The sequence below is a fragment of the Ranitomeya variabilis genome, chromosome 2, assembly GCF_051348905.1.
Source record: "Ranitomeya variabilis isolate aRanVar5 chromosome 2, aRanVar5.hap1, whole genome shotgun sequence".
Lineage (NCBI taxonomy): Eukaryota > Metazoa > Chordata > Amphibia > Anura > Dendrobatidae > Ranitomeya > Ranitomeya variabilis.
The window spans coordinates 363,295,785-363,320,691 of NC_135233.1; the positions used below are offsets into that span (position 1 = coordinate 363,295,785).

Sequence of the window (24,907 nt, forward strand, 5' to 3'; positions counted from 1 at the left end):
GTAAAGGGAGAGGGTCATCTGTGACATTGCGTATTACGATTGTTGCATCGTGTCTTATCAGCTTCGTATAGAGGCGTTACCTGTCATTGTAATCTTGCCCCTGCTGATAAGTAGCCTGCTGAAAATTCCTCCTGATAGGACAGGAAGGCCTCAGTGGAAAGTGTGAAAATTTCAAGATAAAAAATGTTAGTTCTTTAATAAAAATTCTGACATTAAAAAAAAGAACACATTAAAAATTATGTTAAAAATAGGTGTGACACTAAAAACTAATTTAAACAATCATTTACCATTTTCTGATAATAGCTTCCCTTTAATAGAAATGTGGTAACAAAATGCTCTAAACTCCCTAAGTACCCATGGCTATGGTTGATTTATGTCATTAGCGACTATGTTGTATGAAAAAAAATAAGAAGGGGAATAATCTGAAATATGGTTTCACCTTCTTGTATGAGTGTTTTTTAAACTTTTACCCTTTTCTTTGCTGTTGTAGTTACATCGTGAGAGTCCGTGCAGTGGTGATGTCCAGAGACGACTCTAGCGGGGGCTGGGTGCCCATGGGAGGAGGAGGTCTCAGTCACGTAATGATTTGCAAAGTGCGACGACCAGACACCTCTCACCAACGAGACTACCTTATCCGTGGGGAAAGGCTGAGAGATCAGACTGTACGTATCACGGTCATGTAAAATGTGCAGAAGCATAGTTGTTATTTTTCATATGTTGGATAGGATTAGGAATAAGACATTTTGGACGCTCTATCATCCTCACTCACATCAGTCAGCCATGTTGAGCGGTTGATCTATATTCGGCATGAGAAGTTACCAAGCACTAGGAACCCCCCTGATTCATCTCAGGGTTCCTCACGTTGACAGCTGACCTTTCAATGACAAGTTCACTATAGTCTTCAGGCGTCTTATAAAGTGCTCATGAAGGACACAAGGACAGATTCCTTTAGCATGCCCGAATTAAAAAAAAAATAGAACATGCATCTGCTGTGATTGTTTATTAGTCGGTATACAAATTATATGTGCCACCTCTAAGTGGGCAACCAAACTGGCTCATAAAATCCCCTTTTGTTTTCTACAACGCCTGTTAAGAAGAGTCACCCAAAAATAAGCAAACCAGATGCTAGGTCAGCCGCAAATTATGTAGGATCTCAGCAACAAGTGTTCAGTTTCCCTGCAGCACCCCCGCAGGTGAAATATAGCACTACTCGGTGTCCATTGAAATCAATAAGCTATTTTTGAATTGCATAAGCAAGTCGGCTGCTCCAAAAAGAGAGGCGGTGGGGCACTTTGCTCTGGGTAATTGATGGAAGCTGCAAATATTTCTATTGTCCTGTCTGTACCATGGGTACAGAAAGTATTCAGACCCGTTTAAATTTTTCACTCTTTGTTTTATTACAGCCATTTGGTAAATTCAAAAAAATTCATTTTTTTCACATTAATGTACACTCTGCACCCTATCTTAACTGAAAAAACAGAAATGTAGACATTTTTGCAAATTTATTAAAAAAGAAAAACTGAAATATCACATGGTCATAAGTATTCAGACCCTTTGCTCAGTATTGGGAAGAAGCACCTTTTGAGCTAGTCCAGCCATGATTCTTCTTGGGAATGATGCAACAAGTTTTTCACACCTGGATTTGGGGATCCTCTGCCATTCTTCCTTGCAGATCCCCTCCAGTTCCATCAGGTTGGATGGTGAACCTTGGTGGACAGCCATTTTCAGGTCTCTCCAGAGATGCTCAGTTGGGTTTAGGACAGGGCTCTGGCTGGGCCAGTCAAGAATGGTCACAGAGTTGTTCTGAAGCCACTCCTTTGTTATTTTAGCTGTGTGCCTAGGGTCATTGTCTTGTTGGAAGGTGAACCTTCGGCCAAGTCTGAGGTCCAGAGCACTCTGGAAGATGTTTTCATCCAGAATATCTCTGTACTTTGCCACATTCATGTTTCCTTCAAAGACAACCAGTCGTCCTGTCCCTGCAGCTGATAAACACCCCCATAGCATGATGCTGCCACCACCATGTTTCACTGTTGGGATTGTATTGTGCAGGTGATGAACAGTGCCTGGTTTTCTCCACACATACCGCTTAGAATTATCACCAAAAAGGTCTATCTTCATCTCATCAGACCAGAGAATATTATTTCTCATAGTCTGGGAGTCCTTCATGTGTTTTTTACCAAACTCTATGCGGGCTTTCATTTGTCTTGCTGAGGAGAGGCTTCCGTTGGGCCACTCTGTCTTAAGGGCCCAACTGGTGGAGGACTGCAGTGCTAGTTGACTTTGTGGAACTTTATCCCATCTCCCTACTGCATCTCTAGAGCTCAGCCACAGTGATCTTGAGGTTGTTCTTTACCTCTCACACCAAGGCTCTTCTCCCACATTTGCTCAGTTTGGCTGGACGGTCAGGTCTAGGAAGACTTCTGGTGGTCCCAAACTTCTTCCATGTAAGGATTATGGAGGCCCCTATGCTCTTAGGAAACTTGAGTACTTCAGAAATTGTGTTGTAACCGTGGCCAGATCTGTGCCTTGCCACAATTCTGTTTCTGAGCTCCTTGGCCAGTTCCTTTGACCTCATGATTCTCATTTGGTCTGACATGCACTGTGAGCTGTGAGGTCTTATATAGACAGGTGTGTGCCTTTCCAAATCAAGTCCTATCCGTTTAATTAAACACAGCTGGACTCCAATGAAGGAGTAGAACCATCTCAAGGAGGATCACAAGGAAATGGACAGCATGTGACATAAATATGAGTGTCTGAGCAAAGGGTCGGAATACTTATGACCATGTGATATTTCAGTTTTACTTTTTTATTAAATTTGCAAAAATTTTTATATTTCTGTTTTTTTTTTTTCAGTCAAGATGGGGTGCAGAGTGTACATTAATGTGAAAAAAAAACTTTTTTGAATTTACCAAATGGCTGCAATGAAACAAAAAGTGAAAAATGTAAAGGGGTCGGAAAACTTTCCGTACCCACTGTATATTAGAATAAGGTCTGGCGTCAGCACCTGGGCAAGTATCGGGGGTTACGGAGGAGCCCACTCTGCTCATGTGTCAATCTACGAAAGCCACCGTACATGTACGGCAATTGTACATGCTGCTTGTATGGCACGGTTGCCAGCTGTGCTGTATTTAAATGATTCCAATAAAAACTATAGCACGCCTCACGAGAAAACAAGTCCTCTTACAGTTCTATTGACCAACAACAAATTAAAAAATTACATTTCTTGGCAGATGAGTAGAAAAAATCAAAAATGAAAAGGGGCCAACTGGGGCCCTGTCACCCTATGGCCTATATAAAAGAAGAACCGGCATTAGTTAGGAAGCCTCGCTTTAAAGAAGTCTGTCCTACTGACAGACAGCCTTTCATTTATTGATGCGGTGGCCACCTATTCTGTTAGTTACCTGCCTTTAACCCGGATTCCAACAAAGTTGTGACACTCTGTAAAATGACAAGAATGCAATGATTTGGAAATCTCTTCTCGCCATATTTTATTCACAGCAGAACAGACCAGAGGGTGAATGTTGGACATTTTTCCATTTCATTTAAAAACATTTGCTAATTTATAAATTGATGGCAGGGACACATCTGAATAAAGGTGGGACAAAGTTAACAAAAGACTGGAAAAGTATGATGCGGTACTCATGAAAAACAGCCGGACTGTCAATTTCCAACTTAGTCACATGGCTGTATATCAAAAGAGCGTGTTAGAGAGGCAGAATCTCTCAGAAGCAAAGAAGATGTTACACAATTGTGGACACCGCCCGGGCACAACTTTTTTGAGATGTGGTGCTGCCATCGATTTCTAAATGTGTTTGTTTTATTTTTTTAAATAAAATGGAAAAATGTCCAACGTTCACATTCTGATTTGTTCTGTGTTTTGTAGTGAATAAAGTATGGCGATGAGAGATTTCCAAATCATTGCATTCTTTTTTCTTTACATTTTACAAGCATCATAACTTTCAATTTTCTGTAGAATTGGTTGTTTTACCAACATTTGAAATGTTGACATTGCGATGTTGGACACTAATGAATGAGATCTGTTCATATTCCTTCCGCAGACCATTCTAGAGTGCGTCCTGAAAAAGGGTCTAGTCTACAATAAAGCCAATCCCATCTTCCATCACTGGAAAGTAGAAGAGAACAAGTTTGGCCTGACCTTTCAGAGCCCAGCAGATGCCATCACGTTTGAGAGAAGTGTGCAAGCTGCTATGGAAGAGCTGGTAGAAGGTTTGTGATAAAGCCGATCAGTGTATGAGATAAGATACTGTATGGATCAGGAGTCTAGTGGTGTTTTTGGAGAGGGGTCCGCTGGCTGACTATGTTCCTTGGGTGCTAGGTGCCAAATATAACTCTGGTTTCTCTAACAATCCAGAGTCTTTGTCCCAGATAAAACGAGCAAATTTCCGTTGAGCAATTCAGTGTGAATCCACATTAGAATGGAAAATTCAAGCTATCTTGGTGACTTCAGCCAAAGTATGCTCGTTGGTGTGAGACAAGCTAGGACCAGTTTTCCAAAAACTCCCAGCCAAGCGGGGTTTTCTCATAGAAAGGTGTCAGTAGCATACCAAGACTGGTGTGATTGAGGAAAAGTATCTAGCAAAGTGGAGCCAGTTGATGTAAGCAACTCATCAAGAAAAGTCATCAAAGGAGAAGGTGAAGAATCGTTCTGATAGAAGCGGGTCAGAGGAGGATGTGAAGAATTGTTCTGATCGAAGCGGGTCAGAGGAGGTTGTGAAGAATCGTTCTGATAAAAGCGATTCGGGAAGGATGTGAAAAATCATCCTGATGGAAGATGTCAGAGGAGAATGTGAAGAATCGTTATGATAGAAGCGAGTCAGAGGAGTATGTGAAGAAGCGTTTTGATCAAAGGAGTCAGGAGGATGTGAAGAATTCTTCTGATGAATAGGCAGTGTACAGTCAAGTAAATTGCAGCAGAACACAACGCTGGTGTCTGTCTAACGTGTTTGAATGCACAACTCATCATTCTTCAGCACTGATTGACTATACCAGCAGATGGTCAGTTCCAGTTTCATTACTGTCTAAGGGAACAGCAATATAACTCCAGTGAGAAAAACATTGCAAAAGTTGTAGTATCACTGAGCAGTGTGTAAATATTAGCTAGTCAGATGGCACAAGGCGCACGCTTCAATGAACCCTACCTGTTAGGAGTCAGAAGTTCATGTGGTGGAGTAATGGTGTGGAAAAGGTCCTCTTGGCATACACTGGGTCCTTTCATATCTGTGTATGGACAGCACGGCTTATCTAAGTATTCATTCATTCATGTTAACAATTTATCCATTGCAGAAAGACAGTGTTCAATGCCAAAAGGGTCTTATAATCATGGATTGGTTCCAGGAACATGACAGCAAGTTTTTATTTTGCTTCTTTGTTCTTCACAGTCCCCAAATATTAATAGAAGAAAAAAAAAAAAATGAGACAAAACCAGCTCACCTACTAGGCATTTGTTGTGGGGAAGCCCGGATGACGTGCAGTCTTCACGTGAGGCAATAGAACAAATAGAGGAGAAAATCCAGCTTCCAAAAATATCAAAATTTATTAAAGATAAAATCCAAAGTCCAAAAACATGGTTCACAGGAGAAGAAATAGCAGCAAGCTACATGTTTCGAACAATAAGTTCTTTTTCAAAGCTGCTCACCATGCACCAGAGTGAGGTTTAAATAGCAGCTGTGAAAATCACAGAAAATCACTCCACCACCTGATGCAGCAGTGATTATATACAATAAAAACGCAAAAATATCACAAAAAACATCACAAAAAAACAAAGAAATATATAATATACATATGTGAAATATATAGTACAACTAGACAATGTGAATCTCAGTAATGAAACATGATTTCCTTGCGAGCATTTAAGCCCATGGGATGGCAAGTGTTAAGGTAAAACATCCAATAAGCTTCACGCGTCATAAGACGTCTCTTCAAGTCTCCTCCTCTGGCTGTCACTCCAAGCCTCTCAATGCCGACAACCCGAAGGAATACAGTATTTCTTTGATGACTGGTAATAAAATGCTTAGACGCATGAGACACAGAACGATTATTATTAGTGGACACAACAATATCAGTGATATGTTCAGAGATACGCGTCTTTAACATGCGAGTGGTACAACCTATGTAACTTAATTTACATTTCATGCATGTTATCATATAAACCACATTCTTACTATTGCAGTTAATAAATTGCTGGATTTTATGTTCTTGTTTATCACTGCTATCAGTAAAAGAATGCGTGACAACGGAATGGGCACATGTGCGACATTTAGAAGCACCACAGTGATAAAAACCTATATGGTGTAACCATGTATGGGAGACTTTACTAGATTTAAATAGGCTGGGTGAGAGAATGTCAGACAAAGTGGTAGCCTTTTTTGCAATCACCTGACAGCCTGAAGATAGAATTTCAGAAAGAATCTCGTCCTCATATAAAATAGGAATGTTTTTCAAGATAAGAGATTTAATATCGTTGTATTGAGGACTATATTTGATAGAGCAAAAGGTTTTTTGATTTTGATACACTTTTTTCTCCTTATTTTTTGATACCAGCATATCGCTGCGTTTTTTTTGTTGTACTATATTTTTAGCTCTATCAAGAGACCAATTAGAATAGCCTCTTTTTTCTAATTTTTTACAACACAGATCGGTCTCTTGCTTTAAAATACTGGCATCATTACAATTCCTGGTTATTCTGGTAAGCTCGCCCACTGGTATGGACTTTATTGTATGTCCAGGATGGCTGCTGGACGCATGTAAAATGCTATTGCCAGAGAGGGGTTTATGAAATGTGGAGGTGGTAATAACATGGCCCACAGTACTGCACAGTGTCAAGTCCAAAAAAGAGATCATGTGCGGATTATGACTGCATGTGAAGCGAAGATTGAAGTCATTAGAATTGAGATGGACAAGAAACTCTGGTATGGCAGACACATCGCCACTCCAGATGAGGAGTAAATCGTCGATGTATCTACCATACCAGAAAATGTCCATCGCAAATGGGTTGCAATCCGAATAAAAAAACAATTCCTCCCAATATGACATTACCAAGTTTGCAACAGATGGTGAGTGTTTACCTCCCATAGAAACTCCTTTGCATTGGAGAAAGAACTGCTGATCAAAGGAGAAATAATTATGAGTCATTAAGAAAACGATAACCTGTATAAGCACTAGAATTTCATCTGCATAAGTACAGTAACTACACTATTGATTTGTGCAATTATGTTATACAGGTTATCGTTTTCTTAATGACTCATAATTATTTCTCCTTTGATCAGCAAGAGACCGATCTGTGTTGTAAAAAATTAGAAAAAAGAGGCTATTCTAATTGGTCTCTTGATAGAGCTAAAAATATAGTACAACAAAAAAAACGCAGCGATATGCTGGTATCAAAAAATAAGGAGAAAAAAGTGTATCAAAATCAAAAAACCTTTTGCTCTATCAAATATAGTCCTCAATACAACGATATTAAATCTCTTATCTTGAAAAACATTCCTATTTTATATGAGGACGAGATTCTTTCTGAAATTCTATCTTCAGGCTGTCAGGTGATTGCAAAAAAGGCTACCACTTTGTCTGACATTCTCTCACCCAGCCTATTTAAATCTAGTAAAGTCTCCCATACATGGTTACACCATATAGGTTTTTATCACTGTGGTGCTTCTAAATGTCGCACATGTGCCCATTCCGTTGTCACGCATTCTTTTACTGATAGCAGTGATAAACAAGAACATAAAATCCAGCAATTTATTAACTGCAATAGTAAGAATGTGGTTTATATGATAACATGCATGAAATGTAAATTAAGTTACATAGGTTGTACCACTCGCATGTTAAAGACGCGTATCTCTGAACATATCACTGATATTGTTGTGTCCACTAATAATAATCGTTCTGTGTCTCATGCGTCTAAGCATTTTATTACCAGTCATCAAAGAAATACTGCATTCCTTCGGGTTGTCGGCATTGAGAGGCTTGGAGTGACAGCCAGAGGAGGAGACTTGAAGAGACGTCTTATGACGCGTGAAGCTTATTGGATGTTTTACCTTAACACTTGCCATCCCATGGGCTTAAATGCTCGCAAGGAAATCATGTTTCATTACTGAGATTCACATTGTCTAGTTGTACTATATATTTCACATATGTATATTATATATTTCTTTGTTTTTTTGTGATGTTTTTTGTGATATTTTTGCGTTTTTATTGTATATAATCACTGCTGCATCAGGTGGTGGAGTGATTTTCTGTGATTTTCACAGCTGCTATTTAAACCTCACTCTGGTGCATGGTGAGCAGCTTTGAAAAAGAACTTATTGTTCGAAACATGTAGCTTGCTGCTATTTCTTCTCCTGTGAACCATGTTTTTGGACTTTGGATTTTATCTTTAATAAATTTTGATATTTTTGGAAGCTGGATTTTCTCCTCTATTTGTCCCAAATATTAATCCTGTAGAGCCTTTTTGAGATGAGGTAGATCAAACTGTTCAGAGCGCGTTAGTAGCTCCATCTGATTTGCGGCAATTGTGTGGCAAATCCTACCTGCATGGACGAAATATTCCTGCAAAACTATTCCAACACATGGTGGATTCTACACTATGATGACAAGCTGAAGAACAAAGGAGGTTCAAGGCGCCACCAGATGGGTGTTTCTAATGAAGTGGACATTCTGTGTTATGTATTTACAGCTGGTGAAATAAGAATTGAACACACCACCAATTTTCTAAATAAATATATTTCTAAAGGTGCCACTGACATGAAATTCTCACCAGATGTCAGTAACAACCCATTCAATCCACACAGGCAAAGAAATGAAACCATAGATGTCCCTAAATTAAGTTGTGTAATAATGAAAAATGACGCATGAAAAAAGTATTGGACACGCTTACTGAAATGTATTTAATACTTTGTACAAAAGCTTTTGTTGGTCATGATGACAGCTTTCAGACACCTCCTGTATGGAGAAACTAGTCGCAGGCATTGCTCAGGTGTGATTTTGGGCCAATCTTATACTCTTGAAATACTGAAGGTCCCGTGGGCTCCTCCTATGAACTCTAAGCTTTAGTTCCGCTCATAAATTTTCCGTTGGGATTCAGGTCCGGTGATTGAGTGGGCCATTCTGGCAGCTTTATTTTCTTTCTCTGAAACCAATTGAGAGTTTCCTTGGCTGTGTGTTTGGGATCATTGTCTTGCTGAAATGTCCACCCTCATTTCATCTTCATTATCTTGATAGATGGCAGCAGATTTTTATCAAGAATGTCTAGGTACATCTGTCCATTCATTCTTCCTTCAATTATATGAAGTTTTCCAGTGCTGAATGCTGAAAAACAGCCCCACACCACGATGTTCCCACCTCCAAACTTCACTTTTGGTATGGTGTTTTAACATAGTGTGTATTATGGCATCCAAACAGGTCAATTTTGGTCTCATCTGACTAGACTATATTCTCTCAGTATTTCACAAGCTTGTCTAAATGTTGTTGAGCAAACTTTAAACGCGCTTGAACATGCTTTTTGCTCAGCAATGGAGTCTTGCGTGGTGAGTGTGCATACAGAAAAACACCATAAGAGGAAAAAAACTTCCACTATTCTTGACAAAAAAAAACAGTGCACAGGCAGAGAAGCTTACCTGTCCAAGGCCTCCAAACAATTACACTAACCAAAGTGCAGTGGACCCAAGTTAAGATGGTGGATGACAGATACTCAGGCGCAATAATACCGATAATGCAGCCAGCCTACAATCAGGATTTGGCCGCTTGGCACACCTGTGCAAAATGATCTGTATGTGGCAACGTTCACACAGAAATGCAGAGCATATGGCTCAAAGCCTATTAATGACACCATATAGCGGGCTAGCCATTGCTGACTAATGCATCCTGTGTGAACAGAGGCCACAGTTTACAGAACCATCTAGGGCACGGCCGCACCCTGAAAAAATAACGTGCCCAAAAACATAACAATGTATGCAAGGTATTGGTTGGTATTATGGCCACAATACTTAATCTGGCAACCCACGTCAAGGGTTCAGATGTGCCAAGCGGCCAAATCCTGATTGTAGGCTGGCTGCATTATTGGTATTATTGCACCTGTGTATCTGTCATCCACCATCTTAACTTGGGCCCGCTGCACTTTGGTTAGTGTAATTGTTTGGAGGCCTTGGACAGGTAAGCATCTCTGCCTGTGTACTGGAGTGTGTGTGTGTGCATACAGGCCAAGAAGGTTGATTGCATTACTTATTTTTTTCTTTGAAAAAATTGTATGTCACGATGTGACACGACCCATCGGGGGGTCGGTCAGCAGATGGCGCAACACACACAACGGGATGGAAATGGGGAGAGGAAGGCCCTACTGATAGGGAAATGGGGGATGGCCACCACCTGAGCTCAAACCTGAGCCTGTCCTTGCACTCCCCTAATGCCCTTAGAGTGGAACCAGAGCTGCCACAAATCCAAAAAATGATCATGACGGTGTACCTGCTGATTCCAGGTCATTGTCTAGTTCTCGACAGAGATGATCCTTGTCCTTGACTCTTGGACAACTTTTCTGATAATTTTTGTCACTCCTCTGTCTAATATCTTGCGGGAGCACCTGGTTATGCATGGTGAAATGATGTCCTTTCCACTTGCGGATTATGGCCCCAACAGTTCTCACTGGAACCTTCAGAAGTTTAGAAATTCTTCTGTAACCAACGCCATCAGTATGTTTTGCAACATTAAGGTTGCGAAGGTCTTGAGACAGCTCACTGGTTTTATCCATCATGTGATGTTTCTTGTGTGGCACCTTGGTAATGAGACACCTTTTCATAGACCATCAGGTGAACCAGCTGATATTATTTGTCACTAGGTGGCAGGATTGCTTTCTAATTACTGGTAGATTTCAGCTGATGTCAGGACTTACCATGGCTTTGTGCACCTCTTGTTCTTAATGCATTCAATACCTTTTCCTCATTATTACACATAACTTAATTAATAGACATCTATGGTTTGATTTCTTTGCCTGTGTAGATTGGATGGGTTGTTACTTACATCTGGTTAGAATTTCATGTCAATAGCACCTTTAGAAGTATATTTACTTAGAAAATTGCTGATGTGTTTAATATCTATTTCATCTGCTGTATATTATATAGGTAACTATATACATTTTTGTACCTGGTTAAACTTCAATCCATAATCTAATATAGACTTCTTTTCCTCGTAGGTTCTTTGTCACATTCAACATCCTCATCCTCCTCCTCCTCTCGAGAAGAAGCTCAAGCTATGGAAGATGTCATGCCAGTAAGTTAAAACCCAAACTCTGTATATACCAATGGTTTGGTCATCATTTCTAATAATCCTAAGCATGTCCAAAAAAGTAGCTAAGATTTAATTGCCTCTTAATAAACGTGTAAGTCGTACCTTCTTGATATACCTCATCTCATTGTACCCCCATTGTGGTCTTCAATCATTGAAGGGGTTGTATGGAGTTTAAAAAAACATTTTGAAGTACTACAACTTTAATAGTGGGGGTATCAGAGCATTAAATGAGGGGATATCTCATTCAGGTACCTATATTTGCTAGAGTGGGGAACAATTACAAGGATTGTCTTTCACCCTGCATGACCTGTAATCATTCATTACATAGACGACCTATTGATTTTAAAAGGTACAATGTAATTCCACATTTATCCTGTGGGGGTGCTGCATGGAAATGAAACACTTGTTGGTGGATTCCCCCATAGTTCACAACTTAAAGAAGCACTCCTCCCATCAACATTTTTATACTCTTAATACTTTGCAATAATCACATTATATAGCACTGTGTACTTACATTTGCACATTTTACCTTTCTACCCAGCTTTTTCTTCTCTTTTCAATTAGGTCTATGACATCACGTGATGAGCTGAGTCCTTGCAAGCTCTATGTAGAAACAGGAAGTCTCTTTTCCCTGTATAAGTCACTGCAAAAGTCTCTTCCAGGGGAAGGATAAGGGAGCAGCTGGGTCAGGAGTTGAAGAGGGGATTGATAAATGCAGGGACAAGAGACTTCCTGTTTCTACATAGAGCAGAGAAAAGAGAAGAATGAACTGAGTAGAAAGGCAAAATGCCATGTAATATGATGACTGCAATATATTCAGAGGACAAAAATTGTGATGGGAGGAGGAGGAATTCTTCTTTAATCCTTGAGTCACAATAGCAAAACACTCTTTTATTTGGGGTCCAAACCAGACAACCTTTTTTGTATACCACCTAGATGTACTCTTATTTTCCTCCGTACTTTACTGACATATTATCTTTATTTTCCATATCTTTAGCTTCACACAGATAGTGAATCATCTTCCAATAGTCGAAAGGAAATGTTACCAAAACACATCACCATCGTCACCAGTGAGTCGTCCTCTAGCTGCTACGTGAGATCTCCTGTTTCTGAAGAATTTGGGTTTACCACTGGTCCATCAGTCAGTCCAACCACGCAGGTATATAAACTGTAGTTGTTCATTATTATTCTGTAATAAGTCATATAACTAAACTTTTAAAAAGTCTGTTGATATGCTGAAGCCCCTTAAATACCCTGTAGATCGGTGGGAGATCCACGTGCCAAGGCCTTCACTGATATCTTATACCACTGTGCAGAAGTGCGCGGAGCCTTGCGTGAGAGTTCTTAGAGTCGTGCGGTCACATTAGAAAGACGCAGGCTGCCAATGAGTTTTCATGGCAGCCAGGGGCTTGCTGAAGGCTACATCTTAGTCTTCCAGTGAAGCCCACAGTGAAGCATAATTTTCTCTATTTTTTGCAATACTTGTTTATATATATACCATATAATATAAAGAGGTGCCTCTCAAAAAATTAGAATATCATTAAAAAGTTAATTTATTTCAGTTCTTCAATACAAAAAGTGAAACTCATATATTATATACACAGAGTGATTTATTTCAAGTGTTTATTTATGTTAATGTTGATTATTATGGCTTACAGCCAATGAAACCCCAAAAGTCATTATCTCAGTAAATTAGAATAATTAACAAAAAACACCTGCAAAGGCTTCCTAAGTGTTTATAAAGGTCCCTTAGTCTGTTTCAGTCGGCTCCACAATCATGGGGAAGACTGCTGACCTGACAGATGTCCAGAAGGCAGTCATTGACACACTCTACAAGAAGGGTAAGCCACAAAAGGTCATTGCTAAAGAAGCTGGCTGTTCACAGAGTGCTGTATCCAAGCATATTAATGGAAAGTAGAGTGGAAGGAAAGAGTGTGGTAGAAAAAGGTGCACAAGCAACCGGGATAACCGCAGCCTTGAAAGGATTGTTAAGAAAAGGCCATTCAAAAATTTGGGAGAGATTCACAAGGAGTGGACTGCTACTGGAGTCATTGCTTCAAGAGCCGCCACACACAGACGTGTCCAGGACATGGGCTACAAGTGTCTCATTCCTTGTGTCACGCCACTCATGACCAATAGACAATTCCAGAAGCGTCTTACCTGGGCCAAGGAGGAAAAGAACTGGACTGTTGTCAGTGGTCCAAGGTGTTGTTTTCAGATGAAAGTAATTTTGCATTTAATTTGGAAATCAAGGTCCCAGAGTCTGGACGAAGAGTGGAGAGGCCACAATCCAAGCTGCTGGAGGTCTAGTGTGAAGTTTCCACAATCAGTGATGGTTTGGGGAGCCATGTCATCTGCTGGTGTAGGTCCACTGTGTTTTATCAAGACCAAAGTCAATGCAGCTGTCTACCAGGACACTTTAGAGCACTTCATGCTTCCATCTGCCCACAAGCTTTTTGGAGATGGAAATGTCATTCTCCAGCAGGACTTGGCCCCTGTCCACACGGCCAAAAGTACCAATACCTGGTTTACAAACAACAGTATCACTGTGCTTGATGGGCAGCAAACTCATCTGACCTTAACCCCATAGAGAATCTATGGAGTAATGTCAAGAGGAAGATGAAACACCAGACTCAACATTGCAGATGAGCTGAAGGCTGCTATCAAAGCAACCTGGGCTTCCATAACACCTCAGCAGTGGCACAGACTGATCGCCTCCATGCCACGCCGCATTGATGCAGTAATTGATGCAAAAGGAGCCCTGACCAAGTATTGAGTGCATTTACTGAACATACATTTCAGTAGGCCAACATTTCGGATTTTAAAATCATTTTTCAAGCTGGTGTTATAAAGTATTCTAATTTACTGAGATAATGACTTTTGGGCTTTCGTTGGCTGTAAGCCATAATCATCAACATTAACAGAAATAAACACTTGAAATAGATCACTCTGCCTGTAATGACTCTATATAATATATGCGTTTCAATTTTTATATTGAAGAACTGAAATAAATTAACTTTTTGTTATATATACCACACACAGCATTGTATTATGTAGAACAAGGATCACAGGAGACCAAAAAATAAAGTTAAAAAAAGATATTTAAAAATGTAAAAAAAAATACAACAAAATGTAATTCTTCTTCCCCTTTTCCTAGTTTAAAAATAAGGAATTATTTAGTAATAAACATAATAATAAATATAAATAAAGTATAGTAATAAAAAAATACTTGATATCAACGATTAAATAAATATCACGACTTAAATAATGGAAAAAAAACTAAACAAGTTTAGTATAGCCAAAATTGTACTGACCTGAAAAATCATGTTTCCAGGTCCTTTCTGCCGCATACTAAAAACCGTCAAAAAAAAAAAAAAAGACAAAAAACACTGCAGAATTGCAATTTTTTTTCCCATCATTTCACTGCACTTGGATTTTTTCCCTGTTTTTCAATACATTATATGGTAAAATGAATAGTGTAATTCAAAGCCACAACTCACCCTGCAAAAAAACAAGCCCTTATATGGCTATAGGAAAGGAAAAATAAAAAAGTTACGGCCATTGTAAGAAGGGGAGTAAAAAAATGAAAGTGCAAAAACTGATATTGGCCACAGGTGTAAGGTGTTAAGGGGATTCCACCTATCAAAGAACTGACAGTATAAGCATGTTTAGATTACTTTTAGGCTTTATTTTTGGCCGATGCTACATGGGGAATCTTCATACCAAACCATACCTAGAGCCGTGTCATGTACAACTGTTTGTCATACAGCCATGCACACATAGGACTGTATGGTATGTTTGTTTTTTTCTGCTGCATGCATCCTCACTAAAGCGTAGCAGATTATGTTTTTTCCTGAAGATATATCGAAAAAGCATTTAGTGATGCATAAGCTGACTACCATGTGAATATAGCCCGAGTAAGGGAAGAAGACAGCTTCTACCATCTCCATAGACCACCTGCCAAAGTTTTGTGACGCTTTGATCACAAGCCTGTGACCTTTTACTCTTTGATCAACTCCAATTGATATAAATGTAAGGCAGACAAGAAGTGTTTTGTTTGACTAACACAAATTCACCTCTCCCATCAGTCACAGCCTTTAAAACGTCTGTCCTTCCATGACGAAGAAGAACTTGAGAGCATCAACCCATGCAAAGACCTTTGGGTATCAAAGGGATATGAAGACTATCGCCGAGCAGCTCTACAGCAACCCGATCAGTCCAAGTCCGACTTAAGAGTCCACTTCCAAAAAGCCACCGGGAGCAAAGCCAAGGACAGGCACTTTCCAGGAGCTGCGGGTTCAACTACATCAGAAAGTGAGAGTCAGTTAAAGGACCCCAGGGCCTCACCTTCTTGCAGGATTCACGGCACCCCTTCTCCTAAGTCTAAGGAACACTCTCATATGTCTGGGGAGGAGGATACAGCCACCGCCCGTTGTGTCTATTGCAGGGACGTGTTTAGCAGTGAAGAGAATGGCAGAGGGCAGTGCCAGGACGCTCCAGACCCCATAGGGCGTTGTGTCTACCAACTTTCCTGCATGTGGTGTGCTGAGAGCTTACTATACCACTGCATGTCAGACTCAGAGGGCGAGTATTCGGACCCCTGCTCCTGCGACCCTGGGCATCCCCATTTCTGTATACGCTGGGCTGCCCTGGTGGCCTTGTCTCTTGTGGTCCCCTGCATGTGCTGCTACCTCCCATTACGGGCATGCCACTGGTGCGGGGAACACTGTGGCTGTTGTGGGGGGAAGCATAAAGCGGTGCGGTGAGAGGAAGAGGAACAGGGTGCAAGGAGGAGTGTAATGTTCAGTTTTCAACCTCCTGAGAGTCAACTTATTTACATGGCAGGATCTGCGCCAATCTTTGTGAGCGGGCACGTCATACAACTGGCCCGGGAGACGTGTATTTCAGACAAGATATGGCTGCAGAGGCAACGACCTACCAAAAAAAGGCAGGATGGAATTTGATTAAGAACAGGTGGTCCTGACAAATATTTTCTATATTGTACATGATGTAACATCTATGTATGTATTACGGGCTGGAAGTGAAATTCTACAGAAGACCAAAAATGATGAGCTAAGGTCACGCTGATTCCAATTTTTGACCATTTTATTATTCTGGGGTGGGAGACCGGATATGAATATTGGTTATGCATTTACTCTTGATAACACACCTTCTGAACATAATCTATACAGTGTGCTGATTTTTTTTATCACAAGGGTAACAGGGTAATCGTTTTGCTCTCAAGTTGAAGATTTGTGCCATGGGGACTCTACAAGAGGCCAAACTCAGTTTTAGCTTCAAAAGTCTTGAGGACCATCACTTGAATGTGTCCTTCACGGACTCCATTAAGTTTCATGAAGTCATCATCTAATTATTTAATAAAAAAAATACAGTTTAATATTGGAAATGGCAACCAAATTTGGCCAACCTTTAAGTTATAGGGCCATTTTTGCTCAAAAATAGTCACTTCGGACCACATGGCTATGCTTATAGCGTTATCTTCATGGTAACGTATTTTGGTCTTCTGAAGATGAAATCTCCATGCTGTAATTACCGTAAGCAAGGTTGACTTGTGGACCAAAGCTTGGATGTACATACCCAGAAAATAAATGATGAAAGAGATATTAGATTTGGGAAAACCTCACATGCTCCCAATATATCTAGCACCTCTGTATCAACAGCTGCAATGCGGAGGTCCAAGGAGAATTCAGACCATCTCAGTGTAGAGGAAATTGCTGTTTGAAGAGGGTCAGCTCATGGTGGGTCAAGCCATGTTTGGTTGGACAGTGGCTAAGTAAATTTTGACTGAATCAACTGTGCTCCCTCAATGGTGTCCTTATACCTGAGCCTCTTCTTTGGTGTATTTTCATTTCTGATCCATGTTTATACCTGTGACAAAAGAGAATAGCAGTAAATGTCCTACCAAAACAGCTATAGAAAAGTAAATGTGAAGGCTAATACTCATTTTATACATGGACGTTATTAGTTGCCACTTTTGTATAGCTGTTTTTTGTAAGAAAGACACCTTCAACTTGAGAAGAAGAGAAGGACAGGGTGAGGGTGTTTTATTCCAGTGATTACCAAAAAATTACCGTACAAGTTTGTTAATGTATGCGGCAGCTCGAAAAGGATATTGGTTCTCATTGAGGAGATCCAGATTATATGAAGGGTATATGAAGATTTACAGGCAGTGCTCTAAGGAAAAAATGAATGCAAATTTGTTCTCCTCCAAAGTAAAGAAAGATTTCTCTCATCAGTCAAAATGAAGACACTTCCAAAAGGAAGATACACTCATCTCTACGTACTCATCGGAGTTCTTGCTTTTTATCTGTACTGGTTGAGTACACTGTTTTGTATTGATGGGGAGAAAAAATCCAGAAACAGATGTCTACAATTGGGTGCCTCTACCTTTTTTGAGGAGTCTCTGGTTTGGCTGATGTGAGAATACGGTCTCTTTTTTCTGGAAGATAATTTGCAGTCTATATGGCAGAATTGCACTGGTATTGTACTGGGAGAGGCTAGATCCAAACTGGAAAACATTTCTTAATTTCAAGTTATACATCTAAGATGTTTTGGAAATTCTTAAGTTTTTAATCTTTCACGCACCTACAGAGTCACATATATTTTCAATACAGTGCCTGAAATTGCCTGTTAATATCTGATGAACATATCTGCCTTCAGCAACATCTTTGACCAAGGAAGCCATGTTGACCATGAGCGTGTTGACTTGCTTCAGTCTTATCTGTCATTCTGGGAGGTGCAGAGATACTCCAACAGGTCATTTCAGGCAAATATCCATATACAATACATTCTGGTAATTGCGTTAATTAAGGAAAATTATTTTATAAGTGGATTTATCGCTTTATTGACTTGTCGATGATTAGGCATGTAACGGTACGGTCATGGTTATCACGAATCACATGAATAATTACCGTAAATAACATAGGAGTGCCTGGATTTTATAAAAAAAATGGTCCCAACCAATAATTATTATTTTTTTTAGTGTTTGACTAAAAACTAAAAAGACAATCATTGTAAGTGAGACACATTTGACATGAGGGGGGCCAGTAATCCAATACTGGCTGGTAGGTGTATCTCCTGAGTCTGTCTGGATCAGTAATATCAATGTGCAGATGAGGAAAAACTGTTATGTAAAAGCAGCATTTGGAACCTAAAGGGGTATTTCCATCTCATACATTTATGGCATATACACAGCATGTGCCATAAATGTATAGTAGATCTAGGTTCCAACAATGGGACTTGCATCTATCTGGAGAACATTGCTTTGTGCACGATGCTGATATTGAAGAGGTGGTCGGAATTTCCATTCACTTGTATGGGAATTAGGAGCGAAACGCGTCAGTAGATGCAAATGCTATTAGTAGATGCAAATGCTATTAGTAGAACCTGCATCTACTATACTTTTATCACATATCCCCAAATCCCTCCATACATATTAAAGCATCGGGGACCTCCTGACATAAATACAATGTCTATGGATGCCGTTAGATAGTTTAGGTGACCAACCAGATCTTAGGGCTCCATTCTTTGGTCTTTGTAGTCAATGACCATTTGCAACTGAGGTACAAATCTACGTGGTGACTGAGTCTATATTGTGATCAAGTAAAAGACTGGGAATAATCTTGTATGTCACTCAATTTAAGGACAACCTCATACATGGAAATGAGGTCTCATTGGAAAGTGGTCTCATTTGTGAGAAGACGGTCTCATTGTGTGTGCACTCACTACTCAAAATAACCAATAAGCTGGGTTTGGAGAAGGGGATTATTTATAGGAACCAGTGCAGATAAGAATAGAGGTGTTGAAAACAACAGTCAGTCATATGGTGAGAAAATGTAGGCATTGGCATGGGCATCAATAAGTTTTTGGGTTTGTTTCATACATCACCCTTCCTGCTGGTGGAAATTGGGTTGATATATTGGAGCCTTTGCACATATATTCAATTTCGGGAGATATGTTTAAAAGTAGCAATCCAAATCAGATCCCCTATTGTTGTCTTTATAGCCCTTCAATAAAGTGCACATTCCCATTTATACTTATGAGATGCAGACTATTGAGACTGAGGTGCTGTAGAGTAGCCCGGGGGCATATGATTCTTCCCTTTTTTTGGATTGTTCTTCATCTCAGCAGGCACAATCTTGCCATTTAAAATAAAGGTACGTTGTGGCACTATTCACAATCTAAGAACATCCAAAATAGGGGTCTACTAAAGGGGTTGTCTCCCATGGAGAAAATATACCAACTATTCACAGGAACAAGGATATATGGATGACCGCTTGGGGTCCAACTGCACTGCTCATGAGAAGTCTTTTGGTGGAACAGAGCGGTAGTGTGCATGTAAGACCACCATAGGAGTGGTGGTTGCACCTTTTCCTACCACTCTGTTCACACAGTAGAATTTTAGCCCCTTGTTCAAAAGTGAAGGTCTCAGTAGCTGTACCATCATCATTTATTATTTATCCTTTGGATGGCTGATAAAAGTTGCATATGGCTCAACTTCTAGGTCCAGATGCTGATACTTTGTATTCCACTCTTGTCATCAAAGTGGAGCCCAGTTCAATATCTCACATTTTAGGTAACGGCTAAACGGCAACTTTGGATGCACAATATTAAGATCGCAATGTAGTGCCACTAGGTTGCAACTGACGATAGTGAATGTGAGAAGTTAGCGCAATGGCAGAAATCCAAACCTGTGTGACCACAATCATTAGGTGGTGTATTATCTGAATGACATTGTGATCTTAAGTCCCCCTGTAGCTCTAGCTTTACCCGTGCACATTCATGCAATCTATGGACGAGCTGCACAAAATACAGATTGCTTATATGGTTACTGTATAAACCAGTCTCAGCTGTGTCGTCATGGACATTAGCAATCAACTAACTGGTGCAGTCAAGAACACAACAGGGACAAAAGTGCAGCCTAATGCCCGTTACTGGGAGTATCCAGCCTTTACTATCCATAGAACCTTAGATCCTATGATGAGCCTTGAAGCTCCTCCAAAACGGAACCTAAGAAGTCTGTATAGCGATATGCACAGTAACCTCCATCTTCACCTGTCATTCCTGGAAGCCACTTTATCCTGTTATAGGAAATTGTACCCATCAATTACCAGCTGGCACTACCCCAATGCACATTATAATGACAATCTAGTTGTTTTTTGCCCCATGAGAGCCTTAGAAATTGATAGATTTAGAGGACGATTCCACCTATAGATTCTTTTCATTTACTGGCTTATATAAGACCCTCTGCATTTTGCTACATATTTTGCTTCTATCTATTGGTAGTATACCATTTTTTCCTAGTGCAGTCGGCGCTTCTGTGCTTCTATGTGCCTTTGGTGAGTTGCATTTGTTTTTTTGCAGGACCATCAATTGTACGTTTTTGGTGCCCACCAGTGTGTGGTTCTATTTTTGTCGCTCCACTAGGGGTAATCGATTAAAGAGGTTGTCCCAAGTTGGCAAGTTAACACCTATTCACTTGATACGTGATAACTTGGGGGAACTCTGGGACTCCTAGAAATACCGAAAAAGGAGCTGAGCGGAGTGTCAAGCATGCGCTCCATTCTAACTGCACATTTCGGAACCCCATTCTCGGTTTCCGTGGGAGTCCTTGCAGTCTGAGGGCAGGTGCAGATGATCGTGTATTCTCTCATCAGAGATAATTGATTCGATTCTCTAGGATGAGGAGAAGATGGAGAAATACAGTTTCTCCGTCTTCTCCATTCTGTCAGTCCGCGGAAATCACTCTGCACTCAGATGTCATTCGAGCACAGTCTGACGTTTTCCAAGAACACACTGACTTAGTGCGATCCAAATATCGGATCAAACTCAGGAATACAGCGATTTTTTTCCTTGGATCGGTTCAGCCCAAGAAAAAAATCTGACATGTGCACGGCCCTACAGAATAACATTGGTTGGGGTGCAGTCCGACCCTCAGACTAGACCCTCAGCAATCAGTATTACTTTGAGGAATCGGACAACCTCTTCAATAATATCATCTTCATTGCAGCAAACAGTCGCTACCTATAGTATGTTTTGAAAGAACACTTCAGGAACATTGGTACAATGTGTTGTGTTTAGTACAGAGCACAAAGGAGTGGAGCATGACTCAGATTAAGAAAAAAAAACATTAAAGTGTCATACACCGCTCCTCAGACCCTAGACTAGGCAAAACACAGTGCCTCAGCTTTTTCTGAAGTGTCCCTTTAAATGTCATATTTCTAGCTATATTGATATCCAAGAAGAGAAAATTTGCATAAATAGCTATATTGAGAAAGATTGGGGTAATTCAATGGGGGGCATCACCAGATAACTAATGCTCCCTTTGTTGCTATGTACTATGGGTTTAGTTGTATCCAAAAAGAAAAAAAAAAGTAGAATTTCCACTCCAAAATTAAAATTGCCCATAAATTACATAATCAGAAGTTTGAACAGTTGTTAGGATTTCATAACTTTAATTTATTTAAAGAGATATTACCAATTGACCATTTTGTTGCGGCAGCCATTTTTACACCTCATTACAGATTTGGGACTAGTTGTGCACCTGTGTGTCCATCACATGACTAAATATTTGTTAATGGAAGTAAACTATTTCTTAAGGAATGACAGCAAGCAGAGATCTTCAAAAATGCAGGGAATTGATACAGAAACAATATTGGAAAATTGTATACTTTTTCATTATAGACAAAAATTAACCTTTATTCGCTAAATCCGGAATACCCCTTTAAACTGCTGCACTGTGATTGGCTAATTTTCCTATTGCTCTCCCGAAATCCTGCTTTTAGCTTTGTATACAGGGCATAAAGCCATCCATTTGGAGCAAATAAAAAAAAGCAAAAGTCACAGATATCCTGTAATACAACCAAAGCGAAGGGTAAATCAAAGGCAACATATATTGTAAACATTACATGAGGGTGTTAAAGGGGTTGTCTACTACTTGGACAACTTTGTTCTCAACTCCCGCACTGGCGCTGTGATGTCACATGAGCACTGCAGCGCACAGACGTGAGAGGGAAGTGCAAGCAAAGCAGTCCATTAGCGGCCACTGATTGGCTGCAGTGGTTACGTGACATAGCAATGTCACACCAGCCCTTCAGGACTCAGCGCCAACATTAATGTAATGGCCCCGGTGAAGGATATAATGTTTAAACCCTTAAGAAGGGGTTGTCCAAGTAGAAGACAGCACTTTTAAAGAGGTCACCAGGTTAAAAGTTTCCAATTTTGCCTTTTTTAATACCCCTGTTCCTCAAAGTACTCGGCGTATTTCATTTTCAGAGTCTGCCAGACAGTTCCAGAGATATTGGCCTTTTTATTTAGTGCACCCAATATGTAATTTTTTATGTTTTTTTTGACAAAGGGGTGTGGCTCACAGAGTAATTATGCAAAGCATCCTGAAGACACACCCATGAGGATCCTGTGACCAACTTCCATTTGGTAAAGACCATAAAAAAAGCATAATTGGCACACTAAATAAAAAGGTCCATAATTTTGTACCTGTATGGTGCAATTTTAGAGACTGGTTATTCGCAGGAAGAGCAGGAATAAAATAAGGGCAAAAACTGGACACTTTTGACCTAGTTGACAGGTCTTCTTTATAGTTAAAGGACCCATTTGAAGCAAATTGTCTGGAATTAGAGGAGGAGTGAATTGCTGATATTTTTGAGGCTATGGACTTGAAGGTCGTCCCGAGAGATCCATCACCTCCACATCCAAATCCACATCTTCACCGCAGGCAGAAGTGCAACTCAGCATCGTACACAACTCCACAACACACACACACATACACACAAGCCTGTAAAGTTTGCACTAGCTGTGCAGTGTTCTGTATATTGCTGGAATGTTTTATTGCTATTTTGTATTAAATGAAAAAAAAAAAGGTTGCTATTAAATAATTTTTTTTGTGGTTGGAGCGAATATCTTTTTTTTTTTTTCCCTCGAGGAATTTATTGTGTTTTTCTACTGTTATTTTGTACAGAAAGAAGGAAGGTAAAATAGATTTTATGGTTATTTTGTTCTTGCCTCCTAGAAGTAAAGTTGTACTCCCATAAGCGAGCAGTTATATTTTGTGGTCTGGTCAATTTTGGAGGCAATCACCTCTTAAGAGGCACGTGGCACAAAGTTCCTCATGCCCTGGGAATGAATCAAAAAAGAGGATCATAAAAATGGCTGCTTCCTGCTTGTGTGCGAGAGACGGGTCCAATTTAAAGAAAAATACGATATTTGAAGAAAAAAAAAGTTGATTTAAATTTTAATACATTTATTTAATTTTTTTATTGATTTTTTTTTTTCAATTGTGTTTGATCTTCAGTTGAAATGTTCTTCCTCATGATCGCAATGGACGGCAAGGTTCAGATATATTTAATTTTTTGCATATTACAAATGGTATCTTGATTATGGTTCTCCTTTTCAGTTTCTTACTGTAACACCCAGATGAAATCCCGTCATCCCTTCTGATAGTTCAGTGTTCCAAAATATGATTTAATCATTAAATATGTTTATTTTTTAATGAACGGCAAAAATTGTTGTCCTTTGTTCAATTTTCTCCTGTCTCTGGGGTGCAGCTGGTGGGTTTGTGCGTGTGCGGATGCTATGGTTGACACGCCGGTGTTGTTTGAGCACCAAAAATAAAGGCAAAAAATCATATATCAGACGACCTTTCATGTCCCCAAAAGGCTCCCAATCCAACCCATTCCTGACAGAGCCAATTTTTGCTTAGGAATTTTTATTTTTTCTTCCCCTTCCTCCATAATTTATTTTTTAATTTCTCCATCTACTTCGTCTTTCGAAGGCTTGTTTTTCGGGGATTTTTTGCAGGACAAGTTAAAGTTTTGAATTACACCATTCACTCTGCCATCTAATGTACTGAAAAACAAGAAAAAAAAACAAAACACAAAATTAGGTGAAATGGTGAAAAAAACAAAAAAACAAAATGCCATTTATTTTTGTGTTTTATTTTTACAGCATTGAGTCAGAATATGGAGATACCTCTGGGAGCCATAACTTTTTTTATTTTTCAGTATACTTCGCTGTATGATGGCTTTTTTTTTTCAGGACAAGTTAAAGTTTTGAATGACACCATTCGCTTTATTGTCTAATGTTCCGAAAAACAAAATAAAATTACCGTAGGTGAAATGGTGGAAAAAACAAAAAGCCATTGATTTTTGTCTTTTATTTTGACGGACTTGAGTTATTATAAGGTGATACATCTGGGGACGATTACTTTTTTTATTTCTCTTGTATACTTTGCCATATGAGAGCCTTTTTTTCTTTTTGCAGGACAAATTGTAGTTAGAAATTACTCCATTCGCTTTACCATCTAATGTACCAAAAAGAATGAAGAAAAAACAAACAAAATGGGATGAAATGGTGAAAAAAAAAGAAAAAACACCATTGATTTTTGAGTTTTACTTTTATGGCTTTGAGTCATGGTGATACCTCGGGGGCCACAACTTTTTTATTTTTCCATATACTTCGCCGCCTGAGAGCTTGTTTTTTTTTTATTTGACTGACAGAGAAAAAAGATCAAGCACAGATATATAATGCGTTCGGCTGGGAACATGTCTCATCAATATGAAGTTCCCCCACAGTAAGT

At 39.6% G+C, this 24,907-nt stretch overlaps 1 protein-coding gene across 1 annotated transcript in view; it reads left to right on the plus strand.

Annotated features, from left to right (window-relative positions):
* The window catches only part of SPRED3 (sprouty related EVH1 domain containing 3), a 57,697-nt gene extending 33,863 nt beyond the window's left edge, over positions 1–23,834 (plus strand). Inside the window, exons 2-6 of the mRNA XM_077285738.1 lie at positions 491–662; positions 4,059–4,227; positions 11,201–11,277; positions 12,293–12,454; positions 15,384–23,834. Of these exons, the coding sequence (XP_077141853.1) occupies positions 491–662; positions 4,059–4,227; positions 11,201–11,277; positions 12,293–12,454; positions 15,384–16,061 (1,258 nt within the window). The 3' untranslated portion in view covers positions 16,062–23,834. The remainder of the gene's footprint in view (positions 1–490; positions 663–4,058; positions 4,228–11,200; positions 11,278–12,292; positions 12,455–15,383) is intronic.
* The last annotated feature ends 1,073 nt before the right edge of the window (positions 23,835–24,907 follow it).